The following is a 21,615-nucleotide window of genomic DNA, read 5'->3' as shown; positions in this document are numbered from 1 at the left end:
GGACCACTGAATTAAAAGGTCAATACCGTGTGCTTGCAACTCCCCGCCAGAGAGCGCCAGAGGACCGAATATCTAGATACAAACTGAAACCGTCTTTTTTTCATTTAAAATGCGCAATTTCCTTTTGTGACAATCAAAGCACTTCAATGAAATGGCTCGCGCAATCTCTTGGTATTACTCACGCGCAGTGCTTTTATTGTTGCTGCCTCGGGGATGTTTCAGTGTGAAATAAAACGTGAAGCGCTCATTGCTGCTAAAAGATATAACATTTGTGCACTGTTTCAATTTGACCCAGACCTTCAAGATTTTCATCCCTCAGAAGAGAGAAATAGATTTCACCCATCAACACGAATCCATTTTTCAGCTCATATTACTCGGAAACAATCTTTCTCAGGCCTTGACCTCTGCTGGTGTGTCTGCCCGCTCCCTTGTTTGAGGTGGCCACCAGCTGTTTTGTTGCACCTGAACCTGACTGTGCAGGACCATCCTTTAGCCGTCACCCTGTAATTTGTCGCCAAGACGGATAAACACGTCCTTCAGTGTTTGGGAGAAATGTGCGGAATCCGCCACTCAATGTATTTGTGTTTGCTTGTGCTTGTCTGCGCAGGCTGCACGTGAACTAGTTCCACTTGGAAAAGCGCACAGGCGTGTCCGAGTGTTTGGCTTACGCCGTTTTTATTCTCGGCTCGAACAAGCTGTGTGTGGAATGGATGCAGACATGCCTCACGCCTCCCCCAGGCAGTGAACAGCAGATAGCGAAGAAATGCCTCTGCTGCTCAAGTCCCTCCAAAATAGAACCGCTATCAGAGGAGGTCACACACACACACATGGACAGACTTTTCATCAAGCCAAAGCTCGGTGCCCTGTGGCATCCCATGCATTTGGGACGAGGTGTACCTTTGGAAAGTTTTCCCAGCCTTCCTCGTCTTCAAATGCCACTCCTGAATCAGGTGCGGGATTAACTGAGATCATTTCCCTAACTGAGATAATTTTCCTCACCACAGATGACGTTTTTGTACAAGCTCTGAGTCTGAATTACTGGCTCCTACGTCCTTGTCAACAAAACTTGGATACAGTTGAATGAATTAATGAATTAAATCAGTGGCTAAGCTAACAGATGTGATGCATTGTTGAAGAAAAATGGCGTCGCTGCAATGAAAACCACTTTCACAGTTGTGTTGTTTTTATGGCAAGTTAATAAAAACGCCGAAACAACAGCGATGATTTCAGATGGCCTTGCGTCGTGACAAAGTCAGACGGCTAGCTAGGAGTCACTTTGTAATACATCATCTTCAAAAAGGCGAATACCTTTTTTTTTTTTATCTTAATGCCGCGTTTGGGCTGAAAGCAGGTGTTGGCAACATGCCGCTTGCACCGATGTCCCGCAGCTGGCGTGTGTGTGTTTATGTGGGGGGGTTAAGTCTTGATTCCAAATGGCCTCCACCTGTCAGGCGGCGCTGATGCGGCACACAACACATGCTGTCCTCAAAGACAACCACACTCGGCACCGTGCACACGTGCCACTGTTTCTGCATGCTCAAATCCGAGCTTTCAAGTCTTCCTGACTTTGAAGCAGTGGCCCGAGCTTTTTTTTCCAGCACATGATAAAAGGTGCAGCATTGTGAAGGAGGTGCAGGTGCTTGACAATGTGAGACGAGGAAGTGTGTTGAGATCTCGTGTTGTGTGTGTGTGTGTGTGTGTGTGTGTGTGTGTGTGTGTATGTGTGTGTGTGCGTGTGTGTGTGCGTGTGTGTGTGTGTCCATGCTTTTATTCAATTTACCTGAAAACAAAAACCTGAAAACAAAATGCTGGCAGTATCTCAACGTCATTAAAGTCCATTTGCGATTTTGGTACGCATTTTATCAACAAACTTGAAGTGGACCTCCATTTGTTTTTACAAAGTCACAGAAACTAAAATATGTTTTTGCTTTTCAGGTTTTGGGATGTTTGAACTTCTGGCCTGGATGGGAAGTCGGCGTCAGCATCAAACTTTGAGTGAACAGTTGAAGCTTCACTGTGATTACCTTGTGACCTGCTAACATGCTTCTTAATTGAGTTTGGCTTCCTTTGGTTGGGGGAAAGGGAGGGGCGGGGGACTGCACTAGTTTCAACGCTTTCACTTCTTCCCTTGCAATGCATTCGATTTGCCACGGGGGATGTGCGAGTACCTGACCCAGTTGGCGTGTGCGTTGACTCTCTCGCTGCAGCAGCTTCTCTTGCACTAGACTAGACATTTTTTGGTACGCGCTTTTGTCTTGGTGAATACGTTCGTATCGCAATGTGTGAATTCTGGTTTGTCTATATGTGTGGCCGCACAGGTCAGAAATGCCCGGCCTCATCTGTCCGACTCTTTCCAGCCTAGTTTTTTTCCTTGTATTTAGTCAAACAGGTGACCTAACCTTGGACTTTTTCAACGGGCTTTTGTTTGTCAGGAGATATGTTATCTGTTATCCGTCAGCGTTTCAATAGCTCGCTGTTTGCCTCGTGCACGCGTGTGTCTGGCAGAGAGCGAAAACTGGGCGCGCTTTTGAAAACGTTTTCTGTCGGCGCCTATTTGCAAGCACAATGAGACGAGGTGAACCTGCGTTGGGGAAATTGAATTAAGGACGACCACTTTCAAAACGGACATCAACATTGTGTCGCTACTCGCTCGGTGCGTTTGAAGAGTAAACAGGATGCGGTCGCTAATGCATGAGTCTGTTTTGATGTCGTCCAGAGCACAGAGTTACGGGAAAACGATGCCTTGCGGATCCATTGGGGTTTCTTTTGGCTAATTCCAGTCGTCAACCTCTGCAGCTAAACTGATTGTCGGGAAGAAAATGCTCCGTCACGCCACCCTGAAGCACCAAAATATTTCTGGTCAAGCCTGTTTTGGTGAACTGTGGCTGAGGTTTGGTTTGTTCCGGCAGCTACTGTAGCTCTCTAGTCTGGCCTTGTGTGCTTTCCGGATGGAGAAATTGTTCTCTTGGTGTCTGGGTGTCTCCTTTTCTCTTCTAATGATTTCATATTTCTCATTTTCCGTTGTGCCGATTGGGCTCTACCTCCCACCCTGCTGAGCTCCGTCTCAGCTGTGTGCCGCAGCTGAGGTCAACGGCCGCACATCTCATGAATAGAAAGATCTCCAAAGTGGCTGACAAAATGGAGTGCTAAAGTAACGTTCATTTCAATATTTTGATTGCCGCAGTGCGCATATTTCTTCAAAAAGGCTTCGTCTTGAATTGGATTTCCATTATGAGGACTTTCCTGAAGATACTTGGCTTCAAATAGGAACATTTTTATATCCTGTGAAATACTCAAGAGATATTGAGCCTGACCTTAAGGGTTGAACTTCCCTTCTTTCTTTGACGCTCACTCTCCCCACTTTTGTTGCTTTCTAATTGTGCTTCCTGCTTTCTGGCTCTTTTAGCCCCCATCAAGCAATCGGCCATGCTCCTTTTCTGTCCCGTCCCTCTCCCCGGTGGACCGCCCAGCGCTCCGTATGCACGATTCAGGCGCGTAATCGCTCCTTTCTCCCCTTTTTGGATTTCCATTTCAATCACGCGTACACAGCTGGAAGTGAGGCTGCTGTGCATGCAGATGAGAATCCCCCCCCCCCAAAAAAAAGACAGGCGGCAGAAGACTGGCAGGCCAGAGAGTGACAAATTATGCTGTGATGCAAAGCAAGTGTTGCTAACAGGCAAAAATCGTTGCCTTCCGCTTGATTATCGTTTGGCCTCACACGGAGCACACAGAGAACGACGGAAAATGTTGTTTTAAGGTCAGAGGACCACAGCAGACTTGACACTGAGTGAAAAAGCAATGGACGAGTGCAAGAAGTACTCAAACGAGAAAACAAATGGGGAAAAACACATTGGATTTGTCTCAGTTCAACTTAAGATGAATTACACACATAATTATCTTTGATTAAAAAAAAAAAGAGTGTAAAATACGGAAGGAGGAGGTCGGAAAACAAGTACTGAACAATCCTACTATAAGTGAGGGGCAAGGTTTGAGAAATAAGAACTCAGCAAACTGCCCTTAATACATGATAAGAACAATTACCGTATTTTCCGCATTATTAGGCGCACTTAAAAACTTACATTTTACTCAAAAAAACACAGTGCGCCTTATAATGCAGAGCGCCTTATATATGGATCAATTGATGAATTTGTTGATCCATACTGGTTGTACACAGTGCTCTGCCAAAATGTTTCAGTGCGTTTTAGTACGACTAGTAAATTACAAGGTCGCATCGCTTCCCAACATTACGGCAACTGTGGTCAGGGGGCGTCACCGAATAGCTGTTGTACCCGCGAGGCTATTTCATTTCAAAATAGGCTGCTCCGTTAATGTTTTGAGTAAATTTACGGATTGATATGGAAGGGAAACATAGGTAAGCAGTACCAATGTGTTAGATCAAACTTTAGTCAGTTCCGATCATTTTATAGGAGATCGTTTGAGAAACGCGATTGTTTACACTTTGCTGAGGCTCATGGGGGTCCGCGAGCTGAGGCTCATGGGAGTTTGCGGGTGGCTAATGCTACAATAATAGCTGCTATACGCACAAGGCTATTTCATGTCAAAATAGGCTGCTCTGTTAATGTTTCGAGTAAATTTACGGATCGATATGGAAGGGAAACATAGGTAAGCAGTACCAGTGTTAGATCGAACTTTAGTCAGTTCTGATCATTTTATAGGAGATTGTTTGAGAAACGCGATTGTTTACAGAGGGCTCATTGGTTATTGGCTAGTGGATGCATACCGCAACCCTAGTCAACCTCAGTTTGTTGCAGTATAGCTTCTATTTTATGCGCCTTTTAATCCGGTGCGCCCTATATATGAAATAATTTCTAAAATAAAAAATTCAATGAGGGTGCGCCTTATAATCCAGTGCGCCTTTTGGTGCGAAAAATACGGTAATGTGCAGTTTGAAATCCTAAATACTCTACTCAAAATTGCCGCTTGATTTATCTCCAAAAGACAGCAAGCACAATTTTATAAGTCACCCAAAAAATGCTTCTGCAATGAGCTCTCACTTCCCCGCACACTGACTTGCGGCATTTCAAGTCATGACTCAGGCAGATCACAGGCCGTCTCTGTTCATCTTTGGCCGCGCTCCAACACTTTCTCGCTTTTGCCCCCAGATGACAAAGTATGACGCCATCAGAGAGCATGTGACTTTTGCGGCCCGACTCGTGGCATCAGATTTACGCCAAGCGGCTGCAGCTGAGTCACCTTTGTTTTTCGGGAAGCCATCCGCTCCAGCTTGATCATGCCGCCTCCATTATGGGCAGCGTGGATTCAAACACACTCATGCTAATTGGTGTTATTGTGGTAGGAGGCCCCTAATGTGCTCCACTGTGCAGCCAACCACTCAAGTTGCAAGCGAAGCCCATTTAGGGGGAAAAAAAAACATCTGCTGCCAATTGATTATCATAGCAGATATTGATTGGAATGGACGAGCACAGCGGTAGAAGTCATTTGCTCACAGCGAGTCAATGAGGTGGCAGGAATTGTGCTGGCCACTTCATCTGCTTATTAAATCTTTAATGCCATTGTCACCGGCCACTCCTGGGGATGCTTTTGTTTTTGGTCAACCTCAAAACGGGGGCGGCCAAAAATAAACACACAATTCCGATGATTAAAGGCTTTGGCTGTGTTTCGCTTTGCCGGAAGCCAAGCCGTCGCCGTTGCTCATTGGCCAGCACAGAACTGTCCTTACTGTTGAGATTTCCGTCGGTGCTTTGGCGACATGAGAAAAGGGCCTATTAGCATATTGCGTGGAGTGCGGTCTCGGGGGACCCCCTTCTCCCGGCCCCTGTGATGGGGGGCCCCCGCATTAGTAGAAACGTTCATGCAGATGGCTCCCGTGCAGTGGGCACACAAGCACAGGTGGGCAGGACAGATATGAGAAAGACGCTCAAATGGAGGCGGAGTCACACATCCATCACACGGCTGAATGGATTGTTACCACTCATTAGTTTTTATCTGGGACAAGGGAAGGAGTAGCACCATGCCCTTTCGAGTGAAGTCAGAACAGTTGAATCGCATTCCATTTATTTTTCTAACTCGTGTGTTTTGATAAAGTAACACCTTACAACCAACAATTGCATTTCCGTTCCTTTTAATGGGGAAAATGAAACTCACATGTCAAGGCTCCACTTACCATTTGCTTCTCCACAGCTATTAGAACATTTTAATCTCAGTCGGGTGGACAGGAAAAAAACAGCTGCAAGAGGCTCGCTGAAAGTTGATGAATATTCTACAAAACTGTTTATGTATTCTCATTCAAACCCTGGCGTGTGTGTGCGTGTGTGTGTGTGTGTGCGCGCGCGTGTGCGCCCTCCCAGGAGTGCAGAGACAACGGCAACCTTGAGTTGGGTAGGCATGATGGAGTCCACGCTAACGCGCACACACAAATCTGACTTCACCCGGCGGGCAGCAGGAGATAGCGAACGAGTCTGTTTGCGAAAAAGTGCCAAGCACAGGCGTTGCACTTTGAAGGCAAAGAGCTGACTCCTAATTAATGAGTCTCCCAATGGCGCATTGACATGCATTTCACAAGATGAACGCAAGCCAAGCAAGCGGGTTGCAACACTAGACGAAAACGAAACACGACGAGAAGCTTCAATTTGCATCCTCGTTAAATTGCTGCTTTTTACAACCTGACCTTGTGACCCCAGTGACGTTTCCATGTATGTCTTCTTTTGACATAATAACATGCAGGCAATACATGAATGTGGGACAAATGTAAAATGAAAAGATTTATAGTCAAACCTCAAAACATTAGACCCAAAACCTTTGTATCCCAAGTCCTCATTCCCCATTGAAATAAATGGTAACGCCATTAATTGGTTCCAGCTTACTATGATTGCATCATTGAAAAGAATGCAAAAAACAGAGCAGAAAAAAAATCTGTCTTATCACACCCCCACAAGAAAGGATTTTTGGTCAGGTTTATCTTTTTGGCTGAAAGCAATAATTGGTGTTGAAGCTGGGTTTGACCTACCAAGTCTCAGGCTCAAAATCCGCTCGCTTAGCGGCATAAGATCAGCCATTTCAAGTCAGTGAAAGTGAACAACAACAACGAAGCCATTTTGAGATTAATCACAATGCCTGAATCACATTACGGACACACTTGCTGGCTCCATTGATCGTCTCCCTGCCCACGATAATTGTGCTATTCCCAGAGACGAGGTGACTCAAAGTCTGCTGAAGTTAGTCAAGATTTGGCTGGTGAGATAAGAAAGAAGTGCTACACGCAGAGAATGTGCCTCAAGATACGAGTTTGGAAACTGAGCTACGCTTCCGGCATGCGTCTCTTCTTTTTGCCTGCAATGCGACAGGCAACCAGCTAATTTCGACCTTCCCTTTCAGTTTTCGTTCCCTTGTAGTTATTCCTTCGGGCTCGGCGTACTTTTGGAACGAAAGTCCTCCCCACCTCCTTCCTCCACGTTTAATCTGCTCTCTTCATTATTCTTTCATCACACGTCTCGCGCCTTTGTAGTGCCTCCGTGTCTGTTTGGTTTAAAGTCGTGGCTGCGGGCTGCCGCCGTCGATATTCTCGCTGCGCTCCGTGACATGGAGTAAAGGAGGGAGGGCGCTTGCGTGTCACATAAAAGGAGCGATTTTAAGGTGACGCCAGATTGTTGCTGTTTTTCTGCAAGGTCTACCGCTTTTGCTTTTGTGCACCTTTTATCGTGAGCCGCATCAGCGCGTGCTTGTCGCCATTGAAATGTTAAAAATGCTGACGAGCCTCTTTGCTAGCCGGCTCCATTTGCTCGCTTTGATGGTATCGTTTTACGGATTGATCAAAAAAGTAAGACGAAACCCGAAGCTTCATCCAGACTTGTTTTGACCTTTGAATTTCTGATTCAGGTTAGCTATGCTTCCTGACTAAGGTGGGATCCTCTGGGAAAGGTTTGAGTCATAGTTGGGTCAGGCAATAAAACCCAAAGTAGGAATGTCATTTCTGTAGAACCGATGGGGCCGCCTCATGAAACTGAAAGCGGCTCTCGGCACTTCCAGCTACAATTTCATCTTCACCCTCTCCTTCCCGCTCACCTCTGTTTCATTCGCCCCCCCCCCCCCCCCCCACCTTACAACGCAGCTCCATTAGGTAATGAAGCAATGCAGTAGATCACACTTAGTATGAGTACAGTGCTTATGTAAGAACGCCCTTGCTTGCTTGCTCCACCACATCAGCAAAGAAGACAAGGCCATGCGGCATGATGCAATGCCGAGGTTACATAAAAAACTAAGGAAGGACTTCCATCTTCCGTCTGAACAAGACAGATTCAGGACTGCTCGAGGGTCCATTCCAGGGATGAGTGGGGAACGCTCCATTGTTCTCCCGCTGAGGAGCTTGACAATAGAAGAATCCAAATGAGAAATTTGTGGAAGGTGAAAGGCTCAACTGGTGAAGCAACTGCTGCCAGCGCTCTTGGCAGGCAAGCTAAGTATAGAACAGCTGTGGCTTGATATCAGAGCTCCACACGAGGTGCCTGTTGGAGGCTGGGGGCAAGTATCGCCTCACCTCATGCAACGGGCCTGAAAAAATGTTAGCCAGCTGTTTTTTGAGGGGGGCAACCACGCTCGGAATGTACGTCAACTGCTGGTGGCAAGACGAACCCAATATTTGGGGCTGCTACTCGGGTCGCCCGTCTAGAAAATGCTCCCCATCACGAAACACTGAAGGAAAACGGCCGCTCCACAATATCAACACGCCTGCAGCATGGCCTGTAAATACCCAAAACAGATTGTGAGGGGATTTCGTGTCTCGGAATGATCGGTATGTCTGCGAGAAAGAGATGGCTTAACCCGCTCCCGACAAATTGTCCCCGCTTGCTTTGGAAATGGAAAGCACCTTTGCGTGTTGGCGGGAGTTCCACGACGCAGGGCAGGAACTCATGCCCAGATTTCTGACATTAGGACTGATGCTTGTGGGTCATTCCATGGAATCTGTGCCGTTCGCGTCTCCAGGAAATAAAATTTGTAATACTATTTGTAAAATATTTTTTAATATTAAAATTTTAAAAATATTAATGATATTAATTTTTATCTGAACAGCCAGAAAAGTTGTCTAGTTCCCGTTTTTTCCTAAGTGCAAAGAAAAGCTCAAAACGACATGTGCATACATCACGTGATTCTTGATAAAAATCACTTATTTACTTCCGTTTCTGAAAAGCTCAGTCAAGCACATCTTTTTCTCTCTGTGTGTGCCAGAGAGTGAGGTGGGGGGTGAGTTTAAAGACAGATAGGGGAGAGAGAAAGAAAGAGGGAGAGAGGGGTGTGTGTGTGTGTGTGGGGGGGGGGGGGGGCACCTTTTGTGCAAATATATCAAGGGGAGTACCACCCGCGTCAGATTACTACGTGCGCGTACGCGTGAGCGCGCGAGAGACGGGGCGAAAGAGAGAGAGAGAGAGAGAGAGAGAGAGAGATAGAGATTTACAGTTCTAAAAAGAAAACCCAAGCCTCATAGAAGCTGCCCGCTTGCTCGAACCAACACAACCGAAAGGCGCAAAGTTGTTAAAGAGAAAATAAAGAAAAAACGACTGTCATCATGGACGGGATAAACTTCGGACACGCGTGGCTTGTGTGCACCTTGCTGCTGTGCCCATTGCACCGTAAGTCTTCTTGTGTTCTTTTCTTTTTCATTTTTGTTGGTCTCCACGCGCAACGCATTTCACTGTGCTCGATTTAGTTGGACGCCAACTTTTTCGTTGCCTTCCACGCGAGTTGAGCTCCCACCTTTGTGGTGCTTTGAGGAATGGAAGCGGGATGGATGGACTCCGACATCTGTCCAACAAGTGCGAACTTGCGCGTGAGGTTCCGCTGGTCCGCTCCTACCCACTTTAACTTGTGGAGCGGGGACTGACTTGATGGCGCTACTTGGCGCACAGCACGCAGGGACCCCCTTTTCCCGTTTTCTCTCCCGGACACTGCTGCGGGTACACGCGAGCGTAACATGGTGCACAGTTTTTTGTTTTTTTTTTAAGCAACGGGATGTAAAAGTGCGCCACTCTGCCTCTATTCCATCTCATTCATTCTCGGACTAGCTCATGTTTGGATTGGCTCCACAATGCACCAAAACAAACAACCCCCCCCCCCCCCCCACACACACACACACACACGTTTTTTAGGTTAGAATTTATGTTTTATTCAAATGGATTTAATAATATATAATATACAATATAATTCAGTAATAGTTTGTCATGGCCGACCTAAAAAGATCCAATAGAACAGATTTAGTATGCGCTTACCTGCTGTCCATCACGACCACACCCTTCTCGAGGTTTCCAGAATACCATGGCGGGGTGGGGGGGGGGGGGGGGGGGGTCGAGGGGTTGGACTAGCCTCCCTGGGGCATTACATTTTGGATACTGCAAGATTTCAATGGTGGAACAGAAGTAGCCCTCATTTAAAAAAAAGCGAGAAATCGTGATTAACAATGGCCAGCTTGCTTCTTAGTCGCCATCCCGTGAGGTGTCTGGCAAAGCATTGATTTGAGCAATTCTTCCAAAAAGTGGCTTCAAGCTGTTAATTGCCTGCACTTGACTTTGTCAGACTAAATATCAAGTGGAGCATTGACAAATTGTGTATTTCAAGCAGACACATCACTTAGCTGTGGCTAAAGCTAACACCTAACGGAAAACATCATAGCGAATGCTAAGGCATAGCATCTATGTGGCAATATTAAAACCCTTAAAGTGGCAAATATCTAAACACAACACAACACCTGTACACAGATTATACACAAATACCCACCGGCGTATATTCTTTATCCTTTGCAGAGAACGACTAGTATTTTTGCTGAGCAATTGTGACTTTGACATCTCCGAGGTCTACACCTTTCCCGTTTCTCTCGCTGTGATGTCTTTCACATCTGCGCTTGGACTTGTTTTGACCAAGTATGAATTTGGGTGGCCCTTAAGTGTGGCAGCGGCTCAGCGCTGTTTGTCTCCAGTTTGTCCGGTGTCTCAATGTGGTTTCTCAATTCCTCATGTTTAATGAGCGGTTGTCTTGTTGATTCATGTCATGACTACTACCTGGTTCCTCTCGGCCCACCTTCTTTTTTTTGTTGCCGTGTCTGCTTTCCATCCGTGGAGCCTTTTAACAGGTGCCTCCGAACTAAAACTCGATGCCATCTAATTGAAGGATGCGGTGCAGATCACACATCTGGCTGCTGTGTGGCAACAGTGCTGCGTTGATTTCAAGGCCAGGCTGCCCCCGCCCCTCTGCCCCCCCTCCTGTTGCGTTATGTGTCTCGGTTGTGGGAAAGAAAGTCATCTTTTCACCTTGTCCATAAAAGATTGTTTACAAAATCCTCATAGTTTTTCTTTCCCATTTCCATGTAGCGTGCTAATAATAGCACAACTCGAAGGGTCTCAGTGGGACCGCATTCCCAGTTAGTGCTCACACGAGGACCGTTAGTGCACTAAACAGCATCACGGGACGCATAACACGCCCACGCAATGTCGTCTTGCCGTCTGGCCTTCATTTGCTGCACGTTCACATGCTTTTGAGCCTCTCCACTCATGGGAGGGTGCTCCCATACCAAAACCTCACGAGACCGAGCGGCCTTGTGGTCTCGGAAGCCTTCTGTGAGTTCAGTGGAGAGAATCGCAGTGACAAGCATCAGCTGAGTTTGGTCTGACTTTTTGTCTCTGGCCGCTTTTATTCCCACAGTCATTTCCTCGCTTTTAATTTCTGCACCCCCGCCGTAGCCCGGCAGCAACAACCCCCTGCAGCCATTTGCAATTATTCTGGTATTAGACCAGAAAAGGCCTCATCTAGCCTTAAGGCGATAAAAGCCAGCAGGGGCCCCCAAATGTCTGACGGAATCTTTGCACTGAGTGACAAGAGCAAGTCCGTCTTTGCCCCCCTCGTCATTCAGGCATGTGTCGGTTCTGCATCGTCGGGTCCGTAATTATCCAGGTGACTCATACCTGCCGGTGGGCTGACAGCGGGGTGGTTCCATCCCCCTGCGATGGAATTAGCGACATTCCCCGGGACGTGTCGCAGCGCGCTCTGTAAACTTTGCGTTTGTTCGTCGTCTCTTTCCAAAAGGACTTTTTTTATTTGTCTTAATCCCCCCCTCTCACCGTCACTAATCCGTTTACAAACAAGCATCAGCAGAGATTGGCAGAGGTGCGAAGTTAGCTCTCACCCAGATTGCGTTTCTTGTTTTTTCATCTGGGGGACACTCAGAAGCCTTTAGCATTTAGCCAGACGGTTTTGGACGTAACCCTCGTCCAACGCACCCGATGACTTGTGAAATATACGCGAAAATAAACACACCAAATATTTTTTGGCAATATAGCGTACTGGACCGTCTCCCGTTTGAAGCTGCTGTCCCCCTCGGCATCCACTGCTATTTGCACGCGTGTTGGCTAGCCGTGATTTAGTGCGCTTTCCTTTTGTGTCCGATTTGCAGATAATGACGGTGAGGAGCATCGGGAAGATTGCCCGCTGTTTTAGTGCAGGGACAGGGCAGTGTTTGCTTTTTACGCCTCCCCCCCCAAACCGTGCAAAGATATATGGCCACCATTTTAAAAAGTCCCTCATTTGGCATCGTTGCCAACCATCTAAGGCACTCAGGGCGTCTTATCTCCTCCCATGTCTGTGCTTCCACGCAAGGCACTGCAGTGGCAGTCAGACACAAGATAGTCCCTCATCAGCAACCTCACGATAGTCTCATCGTGCAGGAGGGGCGAGGGGAAGAGAGAAGAAGCTCGTTAACTCTTGATTTAGTTAAAGGCTGTTGCTTTATAGATGAGCTTTCTTGTCATCAGTGGGAGCTGTGATGAGGAAGGAAGGACGGAAGGGAGGTAGAAAGGAAGGAAGGAAGGGTCGGTCCAATGCAGTCGAGATGATTAAAGTTGACTATTGTGTTGCCACTATGGACACTTGTTCTTCTTATCTCGGGGGAGGACGATGATGGCAACGGGTGATTTCAAATGCGGCCTTGAAATGAAAAGCGGCTCCACGGGGTCTGCGTGCGTGTCCTTGTGTCTCTACATTCGATGCCGGTCGTCGTGGCGATGGAAAGGGGGGTTGCAACTCACAGGGTGGAGCAATATTGAAAATTCACAAAGCGAGCGAGTGAGCGAGCGGGAAGAGAAGGGAGGCTAAGTGCAGCCAATCCTTTTAGTGCTGCAGCAAGATACCATTAAAATGTAGTATCTATTGCTGTATTCATGACTTTAAAAAACAACATTTGTATCAGATCCTGCAGTTACAGAATAAACCCATGGGAATAGTCTCTCGGTGAACCGAGTCTTGTTAGGTTGTGTTTTTAGAAATCACTTTTGGGCACAAGAGTTGTTAGCGCTAAAGGAAAGACCAATTTAAAAATGTACATTGCCAGAGAAAAGCCTGGAATCATTTTGTTGGCAGAGCCCGAGGAAATGCGAACCCCTCCAGAGCCCAAAGCCACCATCTGACTGTTGGCTGGCGGGGCGTCCTCTGGGAGCCCCGCAAGCTGTTGCTTTTGCAGACATCAACAGTTGCCTCAGCAGCAGTTGCCCAACGCAGTCCTTGTGAAAAAAAAAAAGGCCCTCGTGCCCCCTTCCCTCGCACTCTGGCTTCAATTACCAGCTCGCGGTGATCCGCCCTGCTGGATCGGTGGCACATTTGTGCAGCTTGCATGCCGCTCCTCAAGAGCAGTCGCTTGAAAGCGCATCACTGCAGTGAAGGAAACCATGTGGTCCATTTTAGTTCAGGTCGGATGGGAACATCTTGCATTAGCTGCATGGATGTAGCGTCATAGCAAGTGACAGTGTGCAACCACGTCAAGAACAACAAGGCCAAAAGCGGGTGTCACATGACCCCACAAAGCTGAGCTGGGTTTCTCATGTTGAATTGGATGCAAAGATAGCAGCAGACTTTACTTTAAGATTGTCAAATTCCTGGTACATTTTTAGCCCAGAAGAAAAAAAATTGAAAGATTGAAGGACTCAGTCACTCATCACTCAAGCATGCTGAATGATTTCCTCATCCCACACGGCCATATCTTCCGAAAATATTTGGGGGATTAGATAAGAAAACCCGTTTGCCGCTTTGCTTGCTTACCTTTTGCCGTCAGGGTTCCTGCTTTGCAAGAGCGACTCAGCCAATCAAAGTGATTTCTGCCACCAGTAGGCACCCCTGAGAGTTTATTTGGCCACAAAAACCTGCCAGCGAAGGCCTGCCACCTTTGCCGTAGACTCAGAGCGCATATTTGATGTGGTGGTCCAATTGTGCCATAGAACCCCTGAGGAATTCTTTGGTGTGCTTATCTGGGTGTTTGATTGATAACCGCAAGGGTGAATGAAAGTTCACCGTGCCTCGGTACGTGTCCCTCGAGCGATGGGTATGCGGACGACGGCACGTGTGTAAATTGACAAAGCCGCCGTGACAAAAGCAAAGACGAAACCCGCAGAGATCATACGATCGCTCGAGCCACTTCTCATGTCCAATCTCCGTCTCAGGTGGGCTTTAGAACATTCCGGTGAAGTGAATCAAGTTAATGGTTAAGCGACGCCGTTTAACCTCTCCGGTGAGGCCAGTCACTCTTTGACAATGAGAAGCAATGGCTTTAAAGGGGCCGTAGAGAACTGCCAGACAGGAGCCGAGACATCAATCCTCCATGCTGGAAGAGCACAAACGCTCTTGCTGTTTGGGTCACTCTCTGGGATGTTCATGTTCGATGTGATCTTCATTAAGATGGCGAGGCCTTGGCGGAAAGCTGAGTTGTAAGCGTGACTTCACGTCTGCATGTGTGGGAAAGGCGGATGTCACCCAAGCACTGGGCTGGGAGTAGCATCACAAAAAAATGGTGTCGGTTTTCAGCTGCCTCAAGGACACACGTAGCTCTTTTTTTGATTGAAAGGGAGCCCCTGTGAAGACTGAAGTTCTCCTTGCTACTTGTGCAAACTTGACTTTGTATAAAAAGTATACAGTTGTCATGTGTTGACTGCTAATGCGGCGCAAGTCTCTTCCTGTCCTTTACCCGAGTTGATTCTCTGTCCTCGGAATTCTCAGAATTTTCGGACTCATCCGTTGGCTTCTGTTATGTTATGTGCGAGAGGCGGCGCTAATAAGAGCTGCCTCTTGCAGACGCCGTATGCGTCCCGAATCCTCGTCCGGCTCAGACTGTATTGTTTACGACTTGCATGTTGCGGTTCACCGTTTTTGATTCATTGTCAGCAACGAGGCTGCCCCTGCTTTCATATGAATATTTCATTTCAAATCAATAACGTCCAATTAGGTTACAACCCCATCAGGCTAAATGATTCCCAATTCTGCATCTTTACCTTGTGCAGTGCAGCAACTGTGACGGATGCTGATTGTCGGGCTAATGTCAGACTTACAGAGTGGTTAACCAATTTAGCCTGCTCTTGTTAAAGGGGGGGGGGCTAAAGTAATTACGACACTGCCATCTTGCTTTGAGAGTCTCTTTCTTAAAAAAACAATTTATGTATGATTAGTTCAACAGAACAATGTCAGTATTTTGAAGAGCACAAAGGATATTTGGTCTTTTTTCCAGCCCTGCAGTCGAGAAGTGCAGGGAAAACAGCCTGTAGGATACTCCCCCCCTCATAGCCCCGCCCCCACCCCCATACACACACCCCACCCATGCCCAGCCCCTTTTGATCCCATTCTCCACTCACATCACACACTTGAAGATTTTGTCTCTGTGGACAATGATAAAAGACGTGCCGGCTCATCCAGCCCCCCCGCCCCATGTCAATTAGCAGTCCAGGAGTGTGCGCTTGGCATTGTGTGCGCGTGCGTGTGTGCCCATTGAAAGCAGTGTGCGGGGCGGCGTACGAGCTTGCTTAATGGTCGGGTCTGAAAGGACACGTGTTCAATAATAAGGCCTGACAAAGGTGGACAGGCGGCCAGACGATGATGGCCTAGTTAAGTGCGTTCCTCCTTTTCAGCCCCATTAATAATTCCAGTACCAAAAAAGTAGCCCATTATTCCCCAGCGAGCAACCAATGGGGGGGGGGCATCTATTCTATTCTATCAGGTATTTATTAGTGGAAGGCCAATAATATGAATGTATTTTAATTCAAGGATACCTTTCAGGACACACAGACAGCCTGCAATTACATAGCAAAATAATTTCCTTTTTTATGACTGCCTATTGACTTGTCCTTACAGTGTATGTTTTTTTAAATCATATTTTTATTTTATCCCAATAATGTTGGGTAAATAAATGTATATCCAAAACAAGCTAAACACTACATTGGAAGTACACACCAACTTTTGCTGGGTGCTGCTGTTTTGTTTAGCAAAAGTTGTCATTTGTCCATGGACTGACAAAGCGTACTAATGACTGTTTGGGGTGTGGCGCTTATCTTATTTGTTTTAAACCAATAATGCGTCTAGAGTGGAGACCACTATTAAAGTGCACATTTATCGAATACCAAGAGTAGTTTTATAGATCATTTTTGACCTGGGCTGACTTGGCAACCTTGCTGCCACCAGTAAGTACCAACTGGAAGCAAAGAACCTGCAGTTTGTTTATTTCCTGCACACTGCGCCGCGACGGGGTGGGGGCTTAAGCTTGCAAAACAAAAGCCTTGTGCACAAGCTCTAAACAAAGCCTGACGCCGCATGAACATTTTTACGGGCTTTTCCTTTTCCTAGTCGCGTATCATTCCAAAAGGTGAAGAAGCGGTGTGTTTTCATGCATTTTTCAGTGCACTACCTGAACAAGGGCACATTGTTAAGACATTCCTTCAGGCTGTTGGAATTCAGGTATTAATAGTGGGCTAAGCGCGCACACGCACGCACGCACACACACATGCACGCACACACACACACGTACACACACACACGCGGTAGGCAAGGACAAAGGAATGGCAAGGAGGCAGAGGGCAACAATGTCTCGGCGCTCTCCTGTAGGAAAACATTTCATCTGAAGTCGGAGCCTGTCATGTGCGACTAGTGTTTCCCGTCAACTGCACTAACGTCGTCATGTGTGTCACGGATGAAGGTGGGAGGCATGACTTGGCCATGTGTGTGGGCATCCATCACTTGGAGCTAAGCAGTGCACGTGAAAGTTATGAGGATTAAAGCAGTGTTATGAATAGGCGTGTGCGTGCGTCCACATGGATGGCGGTACCAGGGGCCGAGTGGGCCTGAAGCTAGTTTGCCTTGCTTCTACCAATCTTCTCCGTTCCTTTCCCTCAAAATCTGGATCTGTCACGGCCTTGTTTGCATTGTGCGGTGTATGTCCCGCCAGTTATGGTTGGACCTGGCGCCTCCTTGGTAGAGAAGCGGGAGTCCCGCGTCCTTTTCCACAAAGCCCCATCACCCACGTGGTACCGGCCCATCTGCTCGTTTGTGTGTCCAAGGACAGTTGAAGTTGGTGGATGGCCAAACTGTAGACCCACACGGGGGCGGGGGAAGCCTCCTGTACAAACGTGGGACGCTCTCCAAATGATGCGCACGCTGTACAGACAAGTGGTCATATCAGACTGAGCAGGCTCGCTAATAAACACGCCGGGGGTGGGGGGGGGTCGTGTTTGTGTGGCAATAGAGAACAGCTGGATGCTCATCAAAAACACTTTTGTCTCCATCTCTGCTCTCGCGCGTATGTCTCGAAAGCCAAACAGCAGTGAACTCATTGTTTTTTTGATCAGTCACGAGTTGTGCTGTGTGCCTGGATCAGACTCGGTCATCATATCAAGATATTTCAGACAATCGCTTAAGAAAGGCCATTTCGTCGTGTAACTAGAAGAGTTTAGAAGTGTAGAAGAAGTCATCCGACACTGCTGGCAGAAACGCACTGATCCATTTCAGTAAGTGTAGCAATACTTTGTCCCTATATTGTGCATCTGGAATTCCTCTGGGAACTGATCCGGGCCCATTCATATTCTATACAATACAATGCATCTTTATTTCTATTGCGCTTTCCGCCCTAACAAAGCAGAACATAGAACATAAAATATGGACGCATTCGGCATCTGTCCGTGCTGCAACTCCCTATTTTCTTCAATTTATGCTTCAGTTCCGTGTCCTCATACTTGGTAGTTGAATCGTCTCCGTCCCATTGCTTCCTCGATACAGTCATGGAAGATTTTAGAGGAGCTTTGATGACAGACAGCCTCCACATCTCCTGTCCGTCAACTCCCGGCACACCTTAGCAGTTGGTAGTAGTTGTCGCCTCTTCCTGTTTTTGACAGTGTGCGTCTCCTTCCAGTCGTTGCCCCTCCCGACTAAAGCAAGCGCTGCTTGCTCTACTTTACAGGCCACTTCCACTTGCAGCGACAAGCTTTTGCATCCGCACCTCACCATAAATGTCAAAAGGTGGCCCGGGGCGTCCAATCTAAAAGCGGAATGTGTGTCATCGGAACCTCTACATTTTCAAAAGCACACTGTTCTCCGATGACATTTCCCGACTTGCGCTTTTGTGACATTCATAAGATGGGTGGGGGGTGGGGCACATGTGACTTGCAAGTCATGATAAAAGCTTAGTCAATACGCAAATTGTTCAGGGTCAACATTCCCAACAAACCTTTCCTTGCATATGTAAAACTTTAATGTAGCAGCCTTTTTTGCACTCCTTATCGCTCACGCATCTCGCTACGTGAATCAGCACTAACTGTCCGTATGAAAAAATACATAGTGAGTCTTCACAATAAACGTACCATGAGAAAAGTGCGGTGCACTGAACTTGCAAAAAGCAAAGAACGACATACTGTAGGGAAGTATTTGCATTTGTTTTTTGAAAAGCTAACGATTAGCTTTTCCATCGGACATCACTTGCCGAGAGGAACAGATGATCCCGCTGGAGCCAGTTTGTTTCTTCAACAGCTGATGACAATGCGTGACCTTTTTGTTCACGGCGAGTGACAAGTCGAGAGCGCAGAGGTGCAAACGTGATTTGATGCGGCGGACCATGCTAGGTCGCGTCTTGCTTCAGGATGTCGTGGGAAGTGGCGGCACCACTCGCTTTGGCCGCTTCTTCTTCTTCCGTTTCCCACGCGGCCGCCAGTAATCTGCGTTGCCCATCGGGCCGCGGGGCGGGCGGGGCCGAGCGCAGGTCGAGACACGTCGACATGCGATGTTATCAAGCAGCTCCGGCTCGCTTTAGCTGATAGCCATCTGGGAGTTATTTGGCGTGACTTTGACGGACGGCGTTCAACACGTCAAGCTCATCCATTCAGGTTTTTTTTACGTGACAGATGTGTGGCATCACTCAAAATTTGAATGGATATTGAAACGGTAACACTTGTGATTGAGTCTCTTGTGTCCAATTTCATAGCTAATGACTTCATCATCCAAGCCATGAATAGTAATGGAAAGAATCTCCCAGAAGACAGTGGAAAGAGGCGCTTCCTTTTTAGTTAAAGTGTGCTCCATTTTTTTTGGAGTGTTCCTTTTGTCTTATGGTGTTGTTTTGCTTTGACATCATCACCTCTCCTGTAATAGAGGTCAGTGGGCTGCGCAGCCCTGTCGGCTCACTTTGTAATGCGGCCTTCAGCATCTCGTGTCCCCTGTGGGCTCCGTGTCAGCAGCCTGACTTTGATGTGCCGCCACAATGTATTCGCCTCGTCTCTGTTTACTCCCTCTTCACACGTCATATCTGACAATCAATAATCACCTGACCTCGCCATCCAGTCAGGGGCCACCCGCCCGCCGCGTTTCCAGATTCGCCTCTCGGCCCACGTTGCTCCGCCGTGTGACCCTCGAAGACCCTCCTGCCTCCTTGCTTTTTTTTTCCCTATAATGCCTGTCTCGCTGTGATAAAACAGCCTGTATGTCTGTTACCGTGGCAACATGTAGTCCACCCCCAAAATCATGAGCAAATATGCAATTATGGCTGCGGATAGAAGAAGAGAGGAATATAAACTAAAATGGAGTAAATTAAAAGGAGAGGATGGATCAGCTGTTTGTTGATGACCATAGCGAGTGATTCACTCCCCACTTTGTCGGCCTCAATGTCTCCATGGGGAGATAATGGGAGAAGACAGGTGTGCTATTATACAGCAGATTGTTTGGCTTTTCTGCAAGGTTAACACACGCGAACACACAAGCTATAACGAGTTGTTGATGTGGGGGGAAGTATTGGGACACCCCGCGGTACAATAACAGGAAGTCGGCATGTTCAATTCAGCACTACTGCTGAGGTTTTGTTGATGGGAATGTAGCCATTTGTGTCCGTCGGGTGACCAAGTAAAAAAAAAATATCCAAGGTGACACTAAGGTGCACTGCAGCAAAGTGGAGACTGTGGAAAATAATAGAATAGAGCAGGATGGGGGCAGAGGGCCTACGGTGAGTGGAAAAAAAACTGAATTTTTTGGCTGTTCATCCAGTAGAACATATATCCGAGAGGAGAATAAGGGCTGTTGCATCAATGTGGAGACTGTGGAGTGTAATACTACAGTGTGCAGTTTTCCTAGTTTCTATGTTTGTACACCCCTAACCTGATGACAGCGGCGGCTGGCAGTCTCCTCGTCTGCCTGCTTATCTTCCGGCCTGTCTTGAAGTGTCGCCACAAAAAATAGATCTTTGTGTCAAAGACGCTCTTGAGCAAGGCAGACACGCAAGATAAGGCGGTGCCACGTAAGGCGCGACCAAGGTCACGCTTAAGCCAAGGCTGCCTTTTATCTCCTTTTAACGAGCCTATTTGCGGGAGAGCTGACGTCAATCGGGAGCCGGGAAGATGATTCGAGGCGTCTGTCTTTTGACGCCACAACTCAACGGTCGCGCTTGTTAATGAGCTTCTTGCACTGCCGAAGAAAAGCGGGTGGCTAAACCTGGACGGCCGACTGGGCCGTCTCAGCACCCGTCGTTGTCTTTTGACGCTCTGAGCCACGGTTGCCTCTACTTTCCCTCGACTGCACCGGAGCGTGTACGAAGAAGCACACAAATAAAGGCAACAAATTCCACTGGGGGCGCAGGGAGGCTTTCACGGATTTGCAAATCAACAAGAAGAAAGGGAAGAATGCAGCAGAAAAGTAATTAACGTGGACTTATTCCATCTCCGCGGGATTCATAAGGCGTTGAATCACTTTGTGGCAAACTGCAAAAAAACATGCTGCATTGAACGCATCATTCCGTAGCCAACTTGCTAGCAAACAACCGAGGGTCACCCACATTTATGGGTTGTCGGCCTCGGTATAGAGACTGATTTTATCCATGGGGAGAAGAGCATCATACTTGACTGTTCATTTTTGTTAGCAAACAACGAGTGAATGTGTGAGACTTTAATTGGGAGGAGGGAAAGAATGCCACAGAATCTTAATGAGGTCTGAATTATTATATCTCGCAGGGATAAAGCAGGATTAATAAAGGGGGCTTAGTCGGCATTGGGCGCCCTTTGCTCAGATGCATCATGGGAGTCTGCCTCCTCCTGGATCTGGCTGAAGAAGGCTCCTGCGTCTCCGCCAGCGGGCTTGTGACCATATCTGCCAGCCAGCCAGAGATTGCTGGTGTACTGATGTGTGACTCTGTGCCCCCCACCTACTGGATGGAGTTCAGCCAAGCATTAGCAAGTTAATCCACCATAATAGGCAGAAAAAGAAAGCCCAAAAGTCAAGGGGGAAGAGAGGTGAGGGGCGGCTCGGAGGCTAGGCATAGCGTGAAAACGTTTTTGTAAGCGTGGGGCACGTGAGGTTTGGCACGCAAAAGGCTCA

The 21,615-nt window shown here is 47.4% G+C and overlaps 1 protein-coding gene across 3 annotated transcripts in view; it reads left to right on the top strand.

The window, feature by feature from the left end:
- The first annotated feature begins 9,335 nt into the window (after positions 1 to 9,335).
- The window catches only part of bcam (basal cell adhesion molecule (Lutheran blood group)), a 31,583-nt gene continuing 19,303 nt past the window's right edge, over positions 9,336 to 21,615 (top strand). For 2 of the 3 annotated variants that reach the window (XM_037273259.1, XM_037273258.1), the window contains exon 1: positions 9,338 to 9,605. In XM_037273259.1, the coding sequence (XP_037129154.1) occupies positions 9,542 to 9,605 (64 nt within the window). In that variant the 5' untranslated portion in view covers positions 9,338 to 9,541. Of the gene's footprint in view, positions 9,606 to 21,615 lie in introns of all 3 variants that reach the window. The other variant, XM_037273257.1, reaches the window with a different exon arrangement.

This window comes from Syngnathus acus, chromosome 16, assembly GCF_901709675.1.
Source record: "Syngnathus acus chromosome 16, fSynAcu1.2, whole genome shotgun sequence".
NCBI classification, from domain to species: domain Eukaryota; kingdom Metazoa; phylum Chordata; class Actinopteri; order Syngnathiformes; family Syngnathidae; genus Syngnathus; species Syngnathus acus.
This window is presented reverse-complemented; position numbering and strand designations above follow the sequence as displayed.